A 17,423-nucleotide genomic window follows, 5' to 3' on the forward strand; every position below is an offset into this window, starting at 1 on the left:
AGTCGGACACGACTGAGCGACTTCACTCACTTGAGGTCACCATGGGGAAGAACTTACCACTGCTCCCAGCCTGGTGACACCACTCTTATCTTTGCTGGGATCACTCTGGTAGCTTCCAGCTGATCTCTCTGCATCCACCCTATACATCTATTATTTATTCTCTACTCAGCCACCAGAATGATTCTTTGAAAAGGAAATGAAATCACTTCCCCGCTTCAAAATGTTCTCACCACCTTTGCTGCTACCAGCGCCATTCAGAACCACCATCTTCCGGGCCAGATGATGGTGATAGCTCCCTATCTGGTCTCCCCTCTCCCATCTTCCTGTCCCTCAAGGCAACAGTGAAAGTGTTCCTTTTTCAAATTGTAAATCGGATCATATCACTCCTCTGTGCAGAACCCTCCAGTGGCTTCCCGTCTGACTCAGAGTATGCCCATATGACTCAGAGAAAAGTCAAAGTAAACTTTTACAGTGGTACACAAGGACCTTATCCCCTCCCCGGTCACACTGGATCCTCTTCATCGACTGTTTCCTCTTCTCATTGTATTCTTTCTCCATATGTCTACATGGCTCATTCCCTCAATTCCTTGAAGTAGCAATTCCAATCTCCCTTTCTCAGTAAGGTCTTCATTAACCAGCCGATTTAAAATTTTACTGCTCTAGACACCCTCATCCTATTGCCCTGTCTTATATTTTCTCTTAGCATTCATTATCTTCTAACATAATAAATAATTTACACAATGTTTTTCAAACATCTGTCTGCCTTGCACCAAACAAACATACACTAGAATTTAAACTCCAGGAGGAAAGGAATTGTTATCTATTTCGTTCACAGCTGTTTCCCCAGCACCTAGAGCAATCAGTCTTTGGCACATAGCTAACATTCAGTAAATGTTTGAGAAATGAAAGAACAAATGGTTTAGTAAATTGGATTATATCAAGCAGATGGAAGATTAAGCAATCAGAAAAAATACTATATATCAATATGGAAAAAGATGTGACATAATGTTAATGTTAAAAATAGAACCCCTGTGTTGTGATCAAATATAGCTTGGCGTGGCTTTGGCAATGTTATTCTTTTCTGATTCCTTTCCTTCCTCTTCCCTTAATTGTTGGGCTTCAAAGTTTGTTTTTGGTCCTCTTATCATTTTTACCTACCCTCTAGCTTCAAGTACCATCTACTTTATTTCTAGTTTACTTAGCATGTTGTCCAAACAACCCTCTTGTGTGCAGGACTCTGTTTTGAGCTTTTCATCCACCCAGATTTTTACTGGGTATATACACCTCTGTCAGTAGCTGGAATACCATTCTGAGAATAGTGATTTGTTCATCAGGCTCCCCAGTATAACGGCAGAATGGTTACAGAATAAGATACCTACAACATATTAGTAAGGACTCAATACATGTTTTAGTAGTGTAAGATAATGATAAATTGGGTGTGTGCTGTGTGCCCAATACCTGTAAGAATCTTACAGATACCACGTCATTTAATTTTCACAGAGGCCCTGTGAAAGGTATGAAGTAGACAAATCTTCATTATACGGATGAATAAATGAGGAAACAGGTTGATAATAAAGTGACCAAAAAGATTGCAGACGTTAAATTAAGTGTTAAAGTGTTGGGACTGTAGGCGGTTTTTCTCTTTCATAAATTTAATACTGTTGATAGGCTGTGTACACGCGTCTCGTGTATGTGTACGCACGCATGTCAGTGTCTGACAAATAGTTTTAAAACGAGTGAGCAAGCAGCAACAGAAAATCGTTGGATAGGGTCTGGGAAAAGGGGAGGAACCATAAAGTACAGACAAGCAGAGACCCGACTCCACCTGTGAACTGTCTACGCAGGCGGCGACCGCAGGAAGGCAGAGCAGCTACGCACCCCACCCACGGAAACGATTCCCTTCGGGGAGGCCACCCGACTGCCACACGCTGACGCTCAGGAGGCTGTGGGCGGAGCCACTCCTGAAAGGCTCCGGCAGGGGGCGGGGACAAGGGTGTCCCGCAGGCTGGCTCTGATTGGCTGCTGTAGAGACTGGGCGGGCTCTCCCGGTGGCCCCCCGAGGGGCGGTGCCTGCTCCTGGGCCTCCCGGAGAGAGAAGGATCCGGGGCTCCGGTCTCCGCTTTTGGACAAGGAGGTCTGTTGCGCCCTCGGCTCTGCCGGAGGCGCCACAGTTTGACTTACTAGTCCATCGGTCCTCGACGGGGCAGCCCTCTCCTTCCCGACCCTCTCCGCCTCCCTTCTGCCCCTTCATTCGAAGGCCGAAGCCCGCAGCCTGGGCGGGGCGGCGCAGCCGGAGCTCCTGGACCCGGAAGAAGCGCCATCTCCCGCCTCCGCCATGGAGCCCACCGCGCCGTCCCTCACCGAGGAGGACCTGACTGAAGTGAAGAAGGACGTGAGTAGCACAACCCTGCCCAGGTGCCGTCGCGGGCTAGGGGCGGGCGGGGGCTGGCTGCAGTACTGCGGGCGAGGAAAGCGGAAACTGGGAAAGCGTCGTAGTCCGAGTCGGAATTGGAGGAGGAGTCCGGGGTCTGAGAAGCGGAACGTCCAAGAACCGCAGGACCGCGACGAGCCTTGCATGCGAGGAACCTTGGTGGAAGTGACCTGCCCCCCGCTGACCTGTTAATCCACGTTTTAAATCAATAAAAGCAGGGCTTGGGTTTCTGAAACCTTGTTTAGTGGAGCGTTTCTCCACAGTCAGCTTCTTGCCCACTCTTCACTCATCCCCTGGTGATTTCACCCCAGATGCGCTTTGGAGTGGCGTTGCTAGGGATTGACGACTCAAGTTCATCCTTGAGTCAGACTGCCTTGGCTGCTGGCTCGACCTGGAGCAAAAGCTGGACCAGATAAAGCATCCCAAGCAGCGGAGCAAATACGTGAAACTTTTGCAAAAGGGGTTGGGGGAAGCTCGACAGCTGAAAGCACTACCTGGAATTCCCCTACTAAGGAAACACCCACGTATTTAAATTGAAGGAGTGGGGTGGGGGTGGGGGGAGAATACAAGAAGTCGAGAATTAATGTACAGGTAAACGTTGGAGATACTCGGTAGCTAAATTATGCTCTTCTCCTTGGATGCTGAAGTGCACAGAGCTTAGTATTTATTCGTAGAGAATGACTTTATTGAGGTCTGACCTGTTTCTCTTTTCCTTTGCTTTTAGTAACTTGTTTTGCCACATGAGACTTCTCAGAGAACCATCAAAACACATTGTATTCAAATGAAAAACAACAAGAACATGAACTGTGTTCTGGCTTACCACTGCAGTACTTACACAAAATCATCTTTGTGAACTAGACAGAACAACAGCGTTTTAAATGTTTGCTTTTCCCTCACCTGTAAGGTTTATTGTGCTGTACTCATAATTACAGTGAGTAATTACAGAATTACTGTGAGCAATTCTGATAATGAATTAGCAGAAGGAAACTGGTTATGACTGGGACGTGTGCCTTAGTTTCCTCCTTCAACAGATAGTTGTGGAGCACTTATTTTATGGAAAGTACTGTTCTTAGGCCTGGGAAGATACAAAAAAAAAAGTCACCCCTGCTTTATATTCTAGTTAAGACTGGGATATTGATAACTACTAAAGAACAAAAGAATGTTGTGTTATTCAAGATTTGTGCCAGTAAAAACATGAACTTCAAGAGCTACGCCTGCTGTGTCACACAGTTGACAATGTTCCCAACAACCTCTAAGGCAGGTCATTGTCTTTCCCATTTTATAGTTGATAAGACAGGTAGTGAGAGGTTCAAATGAAAAGATAGAAAACATGTACATAAAAAACCTATACATAGAAAACCTGTACAGATGTGAAGGGAGGCTTCCAGGCCTTTATTTTTTCCCATCTGTTCATTGATACTTTCCATCTCCATGACTTCAATTTACAGCTGTATCGGAAATTCATAACCTTGGGGAATCATGAACAGGTTTCAGGACATCTGTGAAAAATAGTATGGGCACATTTTTTTCTTAGAAATTTTGTTCATGATATTTTCAAAGTGGTTTGTGACCTTTTCTTAAAATTATCATTCACATATTTGGACTTCCTTCCTTCTCATCTCTAAGTGCTTATTTCTAAATATCTACTGGAAATCCACTTTTATATCCTTCAGACTCCTCACTTTGTCTAAAATTGAATTTTTTATCATCCCTCCCCCAAAGCCAGTTGCTGTTTCTACTATATTCTCTGTCTTGGTGACTAGTGTACAGTTCTCCTTCTGTATCCATGGAGGATTGACTGCTGATACCAAATTCATGGATACCTAAGTCCCTTTTATAAAATGGTGTAATATTTGCATGTAACATTCATACATCTGCCCATATACTCTGAATCATCTCTAGATTACTTATAATACCTAGTATAATGTAAATGCTATGTAAACAGTTGACCCACACAGCAAATTCAAGTTTTGCTTTTTGAAACTTCTGGAAATTTTTTTTTTCCCAAATATTTTTGATACATTCTTGGTTGAATCCAAGGGTGCAGAATCTGCAGATATAGAGGACTTATCCACGTGGAAACTCCCATTTCTTTTTTTTTTCAGGCTACCACTACTGTATCACTTCTCCCTGTGTACCTCATCTAGTTGTTTCTCTCATCTTTGAATTTAGTTCAGTTTCATAAATATGGACTACACACTATTGTGAGGCTGATACTGCCATTGATTCTAACAGTTTAAAAATTAAAAACGAAGAAAAATTCTAGTTTGAGAATAGCTCAGCTTCTTGGGGCAGGAGAAAACATGTAAAATGATAATTGCGAATCACAAAATAATGATGAATTTTACATTCATCCGAAACATTATCTACTCGGCACTCTGCTAAGTGTAGGATATACAGAGTTGAACAAAATGTACCTGGTTCTTGCTTGCTTTTAACATGTGAGTTCTTAGGGTTGAAAACAAATATATAATTTCAAATTATGGTAAGTACTGTGAAGGAGAGGAACAGGTGCTGAGACAATAACAGGATAAGAGGAGAAATTACTTGAGATAGGATGTTCAGGGAAGGTTATATTTAAACTGATTCCTGAAGGATATGACAGAACTGGGGAAGAACATTCTAGACAGAATAGAATTTGCAGTGGATCTAATGCAGGCAAGCTGTTGAGTGCCTTGAGGTGAAGTTAGGATGGTAGGCTAGGGCCAGATTATAAAGGGTCTTATAGATGGTAGTAAAGTGGAATTTTCTTCCCAAGTGTAATAGAGACTTATTGAAGAATTTCCTCTGCCTAATGTATGGGTTGGGGTGAGCAAAAGTGAGAAGAGGGCAACTAGTGAGGAGATTCTTGGACTTTATAGAGGTGAGAGATGATGGTGATTTGGATCAGGGTACAGATAGTGGATATGGATGGAATAGGAGAATTCCAGACATTTTTTTAAATAGTAGTGATAAGACTTGGTGATGATTTGAATGTATGCACTGAGGAAGATGAATATCAGCAAGATTTGGTGGGTGGGTGATCGAATGTGTCAGGTGGGTGGAAACAGAAAAGTCAAGGATGGGTTGAAGGTTTATAGCTTGTTGAATAGATGGTGGTACTCCCAAGTGAGTTTACAGTGTCAGAGGAAAAGGATAGAAGATAAATTTGGTTTTGGAATGTTGAAGTTCAAGTACCATTGGGATGTCTAGGGAGAAAGTCTGCATCACATAGCGAAATTTAGGGATCAACAACATATGGTAGAAATGAAACATGAGGTTTTCCAAGAAGTTCATCTTTTAAATCTGTTTTTCTCTCTCCTCATCCTGTCAGCTGAAATTCATGCACTCAGCATAATATATGTAAGATACGGCAGCAGTCGTCTAACTAGTCCCCTTTGACCCCAATTTTTGCTTCCCCCAGCCCTCTGTAAAACTTTTCTTATGGCTTCTTGTTTATAAGCCTTTGATGAGGTTTTGGCTACAGGGAAATATAATTTCCCCTACTACATACCTTTCATGCCTCTTGCTCAGGTGTGGCCTCTGTAAATTTCCCAGGTCCTAGAGGCAGAATAAGTTGCCTCTTCTATGCTTCTCCACTACTTGACCTATATCTTTTTTTTTTTTTCTGGGTCATATTCCATTATCTCACAATTACTAACTTGAGTTAATAATGTATTCTTCAACTGGACTATGTGCCCTTTGCATGCAGAATTTAAGTCTTGTTCATCTTTGCATATCCACTGTCAGCACTTGGCATATTAGGCATTTAGATATGTGAAATGTGTCTTGTGCGAATAAATAAATGTGGGAATTTAGTGGACGGAGAACTCTAGGAACCCCTTCACCTGAGCTACTTTTCTGCCACCATATACTGGAGTAAAGATTTTCCATTGCCTTTAGTTCATCTTTGTCAGTGCGAATCAAATTAGTCATCATTGGCATCATCACTAACATTTACTTATCACTTACATGTACCAAGCACTTTTCCAAGTACTTTACATATGTTAATATTACATATCTCATTACACTCAGATGAGGAAACTGAGGTCCAAAGGAGTTAAGTTACCCAAGATCGCATATCTAGTAAATGAAGGAGCTATGTAATACAGCTGCTCACATCAAATTATTGATACCATTTATGGATACCCAGATCGATTTTTGGCTAATTAAGCCTCACTAGGCACTTGTCATGGAGAAGGAAATGGCAACCCACTCCAGTGTTCTTGCCTGGAGAATCCCAGGGACGGGGGAGCCTGGTGGGCTGCCGCCTATGGGGTCGCACAGAGTCGGCCACGACTGAATCGACTTAGCAGCAGCAGCAGCAGGCACTTGTCAGGTGTGCATGCGTGCTAAGTTGCTTTAGTCTTTTCTGACTCTTTGAGACCCTATGGACTGTAGCCCTCCAGGCTCCTCTGTCCATGGGATTCTCCAGGCAAGAATACTGGACTGAGTTGCCATGCCCTCCTCCAGGAGATATTCCCAAACCCAGGGATCAAACCCGTGTCTCTTAGGTCTGCATTGGCAGGCGAGTTCTTTACCACAAGTGCCACCTGGGAAGCCCTTGTCAGGTGTAGGCCTGTTTATGTGATTTCTTTTTCTTTATTTCTTTAGTTTTTTTTTTTCAACATCCACTGTTTCTTTCCTCCCATACCTTTCTACCTCCCAAGACTGAGTTAGATTATCATCTTGCCAACTGACTCCAAAGACAGACACATTATGTTCCCCTTTAGTTTAGGCTCTTTTTCTTTCTCTCTCTCTCTTTTGGGGTTTTACTCTAGAAAGATGCAAAGTTAATAACAAGAAAGTTATAAACCACGAGCCCTCTCCCTAAGTTATCCTCTCTGGCCCTGACTAATCATAGATTCCTTACTAAATGGAAACGAAAACGTCCAGTAACCTCTGCTCTCATCTTTACCTCTGAAGGCCCTCAGCATACCTCTCATTTCCACAGACCCAAGATCCCTAAAAGAGACTGGCCCCCTCCTCACAGTAGTTTGATCTTGGCTTACAGTTGTGGAGATGAGATCAGAGCGGGACGGAAGCAGTGAGGAATATCTATTCGGAGACCACCTATCTCTTTCCTCCTTCATCTTTTTTTTAGTGTATATAATTTTTTATTTATTTATTTTTGTGCTGGGTCTTCATTGTTGCACAGGCTTTTTTCATGTTGCCCCAGGTGGGGGCTACTCTGTAGTTGTGGTGCACAGACTTCTCATTGTGGTAGCTTCTTTTGTTAGGGAGCGTGGGCTCTGGAGTTGCAGCACATGGCTCAGCAGTTGTGGCTCCCAGGCTCTGGAGCACAGGCTCAAGAGTTGTGATGCACAGGCTTAGTTGCTTCACAGATTGTGGAATCCTCCCGGACCAGGGATCAAACCTGTGTCTCCTGTATTAACAGGCAGATTCTTTACCACTGAGCCACCAGGGAAACCCTGCTCACTCATCTTAATAGCAGGCCTTTAGTAGGGCTGAGCTTCCTGACTTCAGGATGTTTTCTCTTACCAGTCAGATTCCTAACTTACCATCAGTTGCCTGTATGACTTAGGTGTTACATTAAGCCATATTTTATTTCTTTCAGGCTTTAGAAAATTTGCGTGTATACCTGTGTGAAAAAATCATAGCTGAGAGACACTTTGATCATCTACGAGCAAAAAAAATACTCAGTAGAGAAGACACTGAAGAAATTTCTTGCCGAACGTCAAGTAGAAAAAGGGCTGGAAAACTTTTAGACTACTTACAAGAAAACCCCAAAGGACTGGATACCCTGGTCGAATCTATTCGACGAGAAAAAACACAGAACTTCCTAATACAGAAGATTACAGATGAAGTGCTGAAACTTAGGAATATAAAACTAGAGCATCTGAAAGGTAAGATATCTTAGGTATCCAAGAGTTCATTTAAATGTAACAATGCTTTTGTAAGTAGAATGCAGAACAAAAAACCCAGAAATAACCATTTTTGCTTTTATTTAAAAAGTTCAAAAAAAAAAAAGTTCAAGCTTCAGCATTACATTTGATTTGCATTTTTTTAACCTTATTTGAGTTCATTACATTGGAAAAGTGAAGTATCGCTCAGTGTTCTGTATTTCTGTTCATTAACACTACATTTCGGAGAATGCAATGGCAACCCACTCCAGTGTTCTTGCCTGGAGAATCCCAGGGATGGGGCAGCCTGATGGGCTGCCATCTATGGGGTCGCACAGAGTCGGACACGACTGAAGCGACTTAGCAGCAGCAGCAGCAGCAACCCTATATTTATAGAAAACAATTTCATAATGAAATTGCAGTATTTCATAGAAACACAGGAGTTTGTTTCTAAAGTTAATAGAATGCAAGATCAATCTGTTAAAAAGTAACCCCTGAAAATGCAGATCATAAATAAAGAACAGTGTATAGGTAAAGCATTTTACCTTTGATAAATTCTGGTGGTTTTTATTCTACCAGTTGATCATACAATAAAATAGTTGGCCTATGTTGATAAGAATCATGTTGTATAAATTATATGTGACTTTAAACACTAGAATCACACTCAGTCTGGCGAGATGAGAGAGGCATGAAACTGATATTGATTAAGGGAGGAGCAAACTTAGCCCTTGTTTCACCCTCACCCTGGAGCACACACTCACTGATTGGAATGCTATATAGAATTGTCTGCACAATTCAAATTCCCTTCTCCCCCAAGTCCCCCATTTTTTCCCCCGTCTCTCTCTACATAGCACTTAAGATAAATGTGAGTATGATAACAGCTCTATTCCAGCTCTTTTAAGCACTAGGGAAACAGAAACAAGTAATTTAACTTTACCTTACAGAACTCAGTCTATAAGTCTGAGGCTGGAACACATGTGAAGTTTCCCCTTGAAACATATTTAAGAAAATAGTTTCTCTTCCATGGGACAGAAATGCTGACTGTATTGTGAGGTTGAAAAACTAATGGAAAAAAAATGACATACAGATGTGCTTTACAGACTTTGCAGGTGTTATACAAAATCTGTCAACTCAGAAACTTTTCTGTGTCTGTACACAGTTGGGTTGAATATTTGCTAAGCCTAACAGAAAGATAAATGCATTTGTATTTATTTCCACCATGAGGCTAATTGTTGACTATATCCTTTGGATATGACAGAATTTTTTGTTCAGAACAACCACTGCTCTTTAAGTAAAATGGTAGGTTGAGAATCAGAACATTTTTTGTGTGATGTGAAGAGGAGACTTGGGTTCTAGGTGTCACCTTAGCATGAAGTAATCGTGGAGTGTTGGGCATGACTTCAATGTTCTGGGCCTCAGTCTTCTCCTAGTGTCTCTCACAGTGAGAGGCTATCCCGGATGCCCTCCAGAATCCCTTCCACTTCTAATACTCCATGATTTAGGAATTGAAAGTACTTAACTTATAGAATTTTAGGATATATCCAGTTTTAACTTTATTTTTATTGGGTATTTGTGTGTGTGTATACTAGAATGCCTAAAAATATTTTTTAGTTGTAAAAGCTATTTCTTATTCTATGAATAATTTTAGGAGCTACTTTATTTTTTCAGGTCCTTCAATGGTTAAGTATAAGTACAGAAATTAAATGTGAATTTTAGCATGTTATTTAGCTTCCTTGAGATTATTCACTTGTCTCAAAAATGTAAATAGCAGTATACTTCAGGATTGTCAGGAGCAGATAAAATGTGAAATGGATTATGACAATTTATAAACTGCTGTTTAAAATTTGTATAATCTTTAAAAAGTTCCAAGATGGGTGTGGATTCACATTTCCTAGTTACTTCTTATTTATATCTGAATAATTGTATTGTAGGACTGAAATGTAGCAGCTGTGAGCCTTTTCCTGATGGAGCCACAAATAACCTCTCTAGATCAAATTCGGATGAGAGTAATTTCTCTGAGAAACTGAGAGCATCCACCATCATGTATCACCCAGAAGGAGAATCCAGCACGGCCCCCTTTTTTTCTACCGATTCTTCTCTGAATTTGCCTGTTCTAGAAGTAGGCAGAACTGAAAATCCCACCTTCTCTTCAACTACACTTCCGAGACCTGGGGACCCTGGGGCTCCTCCTTTGCCTCCAGAGCTGCAATTAGAAGAAGAAGGAAACTCTAGTGAGATGTTTCTTCCCTTACGATCACGTGCTGTTTTGCGGCAATGACAGTTTACTGCCTTTTACTTTTTTTTAATGATGACAAAAAATATTGGAAAGAATATGAATCATAAAATTGCTACAATGACTTACTAATATTCATACATGTTTTATAAAATGCAACATAAACATACTTTGTAAATAGAATTTTCTAGAATAAAAGAAGCATATTTTTAGAGAGCTAAAGTAAGTGTTGATCATATTCAATGTTGATCATGTACTTTTCAGTATTTTCAAATTTCAAAAGTTTGAGATTTAGTGTTTTCACTATCTTCATGTGTTAAGACTAACTTTAATAGACAACATTTCTCTCTTTGAGAATAGAATGTTAGACTGTGAATGTTTCTTCCTTGTGAGTTTGCGCTAATAAGTTTCACAGTCTAATAGTCCTTTCCAACCATTCAGCAGTACATTTTCAGAATTAAGCTGTTTCCATTTGGTAATAAAGCCTATCACTACTGGGAAAACTGCCAGCAGACAGAAAAAAATCTTTTCCCCACTTAGTTGGCTTCCAGACACTTACAAAGTCCCCTTTTGATTCAGAGGGATAGCTAATGGAGTTTGAGCCAGCTAAGGTATCAATTTGCCAAAATACATGTCTTACTAATTTTACTAATAAATACGACTTCCTTAAAATTGTGACATTCTTTGCTTTATCATTTTTATTCCTAAAGAAAAATCTTGGCATAAACTTCAGTTATTACATATAATTTGATTTTTTTAAATACTTTTTTCTGTATTTTTTGTTCCCTTTTAATGAGGACCACTGTACAATGGAAATAATTAGGACAAAATGGTTTTTGTGTGTGTATATTACATTCTATTTTTAATACTATTTGGAACAAGCAGGTCATTTGTTCTATGACAAAGTATGACTTATTTTATAAATTTATAAATCTGCTTTCATTGTTTTCATTAAATTATAATTATCTATTTTCCAGATACCTGTCTCATATATATTTCCATTACTTGGAAAAAGCAGAGATGGAAATATGCTATTGAAAATAAACATTTTTAAGTTGTAGTGCTGTATTTTGGAAGTTTCAATTTTTTCAATACGAAATACCTAGAACTATTTTTATATGTACCAATTTTTATAGGAAATATTACTTCAGGTTGTGAGATGAAGTTCATTTCTGAATGGACTGATGAAGTTATCAATCATGAAGAAGACTGGCATATTGGCTTTTAAATTTTTTTAAAGACTGGGAGATTTTTATAGTATAAACATTTTCCAAGGATTTTAGAGAAACATGTTTCACCTCCAGGATAGCATAATAAGATATTGGCAGTTGAAAAAAAAAATAGTGACATTATGTTTGAAGAAATCTTTTTAAAAAGCAGAAGTAGGCTTTTCATTTATTAAAATAAAATTTGATACGCAGTTACTTTTTTTTTAAGTTTAAGATTTACTTGGAATCAAAGATCTTAATTTAGATATGCTGTAGCACCTATATTTATATTAATACTTTTCTTTCAGACTGTTGACTAAGTATGTAGGCAATAAAATTAAGGTTTTTGGGTTTTCAAATTTAGGCTTTTGGGTTTTCTGAATCCTATGAAGTCAGTTTTTTTCCTTTAAACACTGAAAACCAGCCGTTGCCAAAAATGTAAATTTGAATGGTAGTCTGACATGATAGAGTGCAACTGGTTATTGGGTTGATTAATGCAGCAATGAAAAAGTTCACAGATACATTATCACTTAATATAAAAAAATACACCTTTGAGTTCACTTTTTAAAATTATTTTAAAAATTGAGAATTTATTTTCTAGAGCAGTCCTAGGTTTATGGAAAACTTGAGCAGAAAGTAGAGTTCCCATATACCCACCCCGTCCCCTGTTTCCTATATTGTTATGTTCCGTCGCTAAGTCATGTCTGACTCTTTGAGACCCACACCAGGCTCCTCTGTCCTTCACTATCTCCTGGAGTTTCCTCACATTAATGCTCATTGAGTCAGTGATGATACCTAACCATCTCATCCTCTGCTGCCCCCTTCTCCTTTTGCCTTCAATCTTTTCCAGCATCAGGAATTTTTCCAGTGAATTCTCTCTTCACATGAGGTGGCCAAAGTATTGGAGCTTCAGCTTTATCATCAGTCCTTCCAGTGAATATTCAGGGTTGATTTCCTTTAGCTTTGACTGGTTTGATCTCCCTGCTATCCAAGGGACTCTTAATAAAAAGAATCTTCTCCAGCACCACAATTTGAAAGCATCAATTCTTTGGTGCTCAGCTTTCTTTATGGTCCAAGTCTCATGTCTGTACATGACTACTGGGAAAACCCCAGCTTTGACTATACAGACCTTTGTAAGCAAAGTTATGTCTCTACTTTTTAATACACTCTCTAGGTTTGTCATAGCTTTCCTTTCAATATTAAAAATGTTTTAAAATATATATACTTAATAATTACATAAAATATTGTTTGATGAATCATGTAGTAGTACAATCAATATTTAGTTATACAATGATTACTGGGAAAAAAATAGCTATAGCTAACCGAGGAGCAAATTGATCTTTAATTGTTAAATGTACTCTTAGGAGGGTTTTCTGAAAGGAGAGCTAAATTTAAGCACAATTTGTGAGTAATTTTAGCGCTGCTCCTAAAGTCCTCACTCTGAACTTGACATTGTACTTAATTATCAGACAGTTGTCCTATGGTGGTTCTCAAACTTTGCTGCCCATTTTAGAATCACCTAAAGAGCTTTTAAAGATCCCAGTGCCAGGCTACACCCCATTGCCAATTAAATGAGAATGTCAGAATGTTTGGATTGTGAAAGACAGTCATCAGAAGTTTGTCAAAATTTCTAGGTGATTCCAATGTGCAAGAATGTTTGGAAACCACAGTCTTACTGGGTGCCAAATACTGGTGGCTTGGTGTTTCCACATGTGTGTTACTGTTTTCAGTGCTAATACCAACCCTGCAAGGAAGGCTTTATTGTTACTTTTTTTTGAACAGAGAAACAATCTCTTTAGAATTGAAATCTAGGACTGTTTGACTTTAAGGTCAGTGTTCTTTCTATAACTCCATGCTCTTTTTAAAAAAAATTTTTTTCTATTTTTATTTGCTATTTTTTCACTGGAATATAATTGCTTTGCATAATTTTGTTAGTTTGTTAGTTTTTGCTGTAGCTCTCGTTATCATTTCTCAGATGGCAGGTAAAAGTGGAAACTGTATTTTTTCATTCATTAATTCAGTATTTATTGGTACCTATCATTCTAAGTACTGCACGTAACAGCAATAAACAAAACAGGCCAACTCTGTGTTCTCATAGAGAACTCGTATTCTAGTTGGAGGACGTAGAAAATAAAGAAGCAAACTCAGATAATTCTAGCTGCCCCAGATACAAAATAGGGCGTGTATGAGCTAAAAAGTAACTTGGGCCAGAGTATAACAGCATGAGGGAACTCCTCTCAAAGCAGGCAACATTTGAGCTGAGCCTAAATCATAAGAAGGAAGGGGCCAGCTGTGTGAAGTTCTAGAGAGAAGTTTAAGCGAACTGTGTGGATCACAATAAACTGGAAAATTCTGAAAGAGATGGGAATACCAGACCACCTGACCTGCCTCTTGAGAAACCTGTATGCACATCAGGAAGCAACAGTTAGAACTGGACATGGAACAGACTGGTTCCAAATAGGAAAAGGAGTACATCAAGGCTGTATATTGTCACCCTGCTTATTTAACTTATATGCAGAGTACATCATGAGAAACACTGGGCTGGAAGAAGCACAAGCTGGAATCAAGATTGCCGGGAGAAATATCAATAACCTCAGGTATGCAGATGACACCACCCTTATGGCAGAAAGTGAAGAAGAACTAAAGAGCCTCCTGATCAAAGTGGAAGAAGAGAGTGAAAAAGTTGGCTTAAAGCTCAACATTGAGAAAGCTAAGATCATGGCATCTGGTCCCATCACTTCATGGGAAATAGATGGGGAAACTGGCTGACTTTATTTTTCTGGGCTTCAAGATTGCTGCAGATGGTGATTGCAGCCATGAAATTAAAAGACGCTTACTCCTTGGAAGGAAAGTTAGGACCAACCTAGACAGCATATTAAAAAGCAGAGACATTACTTTGTCAACAAAGGTCAAGGCTATGGTTTTTCCAGTGGTCATGTATGGATCTGAGAGTTGGACTATAAAGAAAACTGAGTGCTGAAGAATTGATGCTTTTGAACTGTGGTGTTGGAGAAGACTCTTGAGAGTCCCTTAGATTGCAAGGAGATCCAACCAGTCCCTCCTAAAGGAGATCAGTCCCGGGTGTTCCTTGGAAGGACTGATGATGAAGCTGAAACTAATACTCTGGCCACCTGATGTCAAGAGCTGACTCATTTGAAAAGACCCTGATGCTGGGAAAGATTGAGGGCAGGAAGAGAAGGGGACAACAGAGGATGAGATGGTTGGATGGCATCACCGACTCAGTGGACATGGGCTTGGGTGAAGTCCAGGAGTTGGTGATGGACAGGGAGGCATGGTGTGCTGCAGTTCATGGGGTCGCAGAGTCGGACATGGCTGAGCAACTGAACTGGACTGAACACTGAGTGCAGAAGGCCTGAGGCAAGAATAAGCTAGTGAGGACAGTACAGGCAGGATTGTAAGAGGGATGAGTAGGGAATTCAGAAGCCTGGATTGAAAAGTAAGATTTCACTATCAAGTAAGATAGTGAGGAGCAGATATGGAAGGATTTATAAACCATTGTGAGAAGTTTGAATTTTCTTCTTTCTTTTTACTATACTGAAATAAAAGGTGTATTAGAGACTAGTATAGGCTTCCCAGGTAGCTTACTTAACTGGTAAAGAATCTGCCTGCAATGCAGGAAACCCCTGTTCGATTCCTGGGTTGGGAAGTGAAGGAAAGTTACACGGCTCAAAATAGCCCGGAGTTAAAACTCTTCTCTGGGTCCTCCCCACCATCCTATGCCAAATAAAGAACTCTCTCACCCGAAGGAAAAAAATGGACTTTAAGGCTGATTACACCCAGCTCCCAGCTGGTCCCAGCCTCTGGCCGATCTCCAGAATTCCTTGCCCCAGTCTTTTAAGAGATAACTACTCCGAACAACCTTGGAGAAGAACAGGCCCCCTTAAGACAGTAGATTTCCACATATATGCCTCTATATACACTTACTCTTTTCTTGGGTTAGTGCTGCAGCTCACTAATCTGACTGCTGCCCCTTCTCGCCTCATTAAAGGTGATCTGTACCTGTAAAGTGCAGGTCTCATTCTTTTTCTGAACCTCACCTTCTCTAACTCCCTTACCCTGCAGGAAGATCCCCTGGAGAAGGGATAGGCTACCCACTCCAGTATCCTTGGGTTTCCCTGGTGGCTCAGCTGGTAAAGAGTCCGCCTGCAATGTGGGAGCTTTGGGTTCGATCCCTGGGTTGGGAAGATGCCCTGAAGGAGGGCATGGCAACCCACTCCAGTATTCTTGGGCTTCCTTTGTGGCTCAGCTAGTAAAGAATCTGCCTGCAATGCAGGAGACTTGGGTTCGATTCCTGGGTTGGGAAAGATCCCCTGGAGAACGTAAAGGCTACCTACTTCAGTATTCTGGAGTAGAGAATTCCATGGACTGTATAGTCCATGGGGTTGCAAAGAGTCGGACACTAAGCGTCTTTCACTTTTCACTTTTCTGGAGGGGCTGGAGGCTATGTCTGAATGACCAATCCCCAATAAAACCTCTGGAGACTCAGGCTCTGGTGAGGCTCCCCTGATGGCTCCATGCAGGTTGTCACATATCTTTGCTGCAGAAGTGAGCATTACATATCTTTGCTGCAGAAGTGAGCATTGTCTACAACCTCCACTGGGAGAAGACAACCAGAAACTCTGCATGTGGAAGGCTCCAGCATTCTATCCCCTACATCTCTTCCCTTGGTTAATTTTAATCTGTATTCTTTGGCTACAAAAACCATTGTTGTATAGTTGCTAAATAATGTCTGACATAGGCATCCTTATGTGAGGTCTGTGAATGCATACCACTGATACCAACTTTACACTGATACCAACTTTATTGCCTTCATGTGTGTATCATTCTAAGTTCCCCAAAAGTCAAAGATTTCTAGTTTCACTGGTGGCTAAGCAGGTGGTTATGTCATTTACTAAAAGGGAGGGACACAAATGTAGAAGCAAATTATATGGAAAAACAATTTACTGATCTTTAAGTGGGTGTTTGAGACCTGGCCTTAGGGAAAGTTTAAGAGATAAGTAGAGAGGTGTGGTTCAGAACTTGCCTTGCAGAGACTGGATTTGGAGACCCGGCTGTTGAAGTCACAAGCATTCCAGCCCTGAGATTTCTTTGGAAAGAATGATGGTAAAGCTGAAACTCCAGTACTTTGGCCACCTCATGCGAAGAGTTGACTCATTGGAAAAGACTCTGATGCTGGGAGGGATTGGGGGCAGGAGGAGAAGGGGACGACAGAGGATGAGATGGCTGGATGGCATCACTGACTCGATGGACGTGAGTCTGAGTGAACTCCGGGAGTTGGTGATGGACAGGGAGGCCTGGCGTGCTGTGATTCATGGGGTCGAAAAGAGTCGGACACGACTGAGCGACTGATCTGATCTGATCTGATCTGACTTGCAACTCTGTAACACCTGGTTAGTAGGTGTTGCTGAACGATGGTATAGTACGTTGGGAACCATCAACACTTAAGGGCCATACAGAGCAAAGCCAGCACGGAGGAGGCTGACAGTAAGAAGCCATAGCGTTTGGAGGATCCCTCGGAGTGGTGTGATGCAATACAAGAGAAGTTCCAACAAAGAAGGTTGTTCAGAGTGCGCTGGAATGAGGTGAAGCAGGAGAGAATTCTGCTTGACCACTTACCCACAGAAGTCTTCCATGACGACAGAGGGGACGAGTAATTTTATTTTGAAGAAGAGATGCTGTACAAACGG

At 40.7% G+C, this 17,423-nt stretch overlaps 1 protein-coding gene across 1 annotated transcript; it reads left to right on the forward strand.

Moving 5' to 3' along the window:
- The first annotated feature begins 2,054 nt into the window (after positions 1-2,054).
- BCL10 (BCL10 immune signaling adaptor) lies at positions 2,055-11,567 on the forward strand. The gene is made up of 3 exons (XM_005888442.3): positions 2,055-2,392; positions 7,989-8,277; positions 10,206-11,567. The coding sequence occupies exons 1-3, from the start codon at positions 2,336-2,338 to the stop codon at positions 10,550-10,552; spliced, it is 693 nt and encodes a 230-aa protein (XP_005888504.1). The 5' UTR covers positions 2,055-2,335; the 3' UTR covers positions 10,553-11,567.
- The last annotated feature ends 5,856 nt before the right edge of the window (positions 11,568-17,423 follow it).

This window comes from Bos mutus, chromosome 3 (genome assembly GCF_027580195.1).
Source record: "Bos mutus isolate GX-2022 chromosome 3, NWIPB_WYAK_1.1, whole genome shotgun sequence".
Classification (NCBI taxonomy): Eukaryota; Metazoa; Chordata; class Mammalia; order Artiodactyla; family Bovidae; genus Bos; species Bos mutus.

What these genes read in the sequence shown, in the direction of transcription:
- BCL10 (XM_005888442.3), top strand. Translation starts at nt 2,336, where the DNA reads ATGGAGCCCACCGCGCCGTCCCTCACCGAGGAGGACCTGACTGAAGTG. An exon ending in TGACTGAAGTGAAGAAGGAC is followed by an intron (nt 2,393 to 7,988) that starts GTGAGTAGCACA and finishes TATTTCTTTCAG; the next exon opens with GCTTTAGAAAATTTGCGTGT. An exon ending in AAAACTAGAGCATCTGAAAG is followed by an intron (nt 8,278 to 10,205) that starts GTAAGATATCTT and finishes ATTGTATTGTAG; the next exon opens with GACTGAAATGTAGCAGCTGT.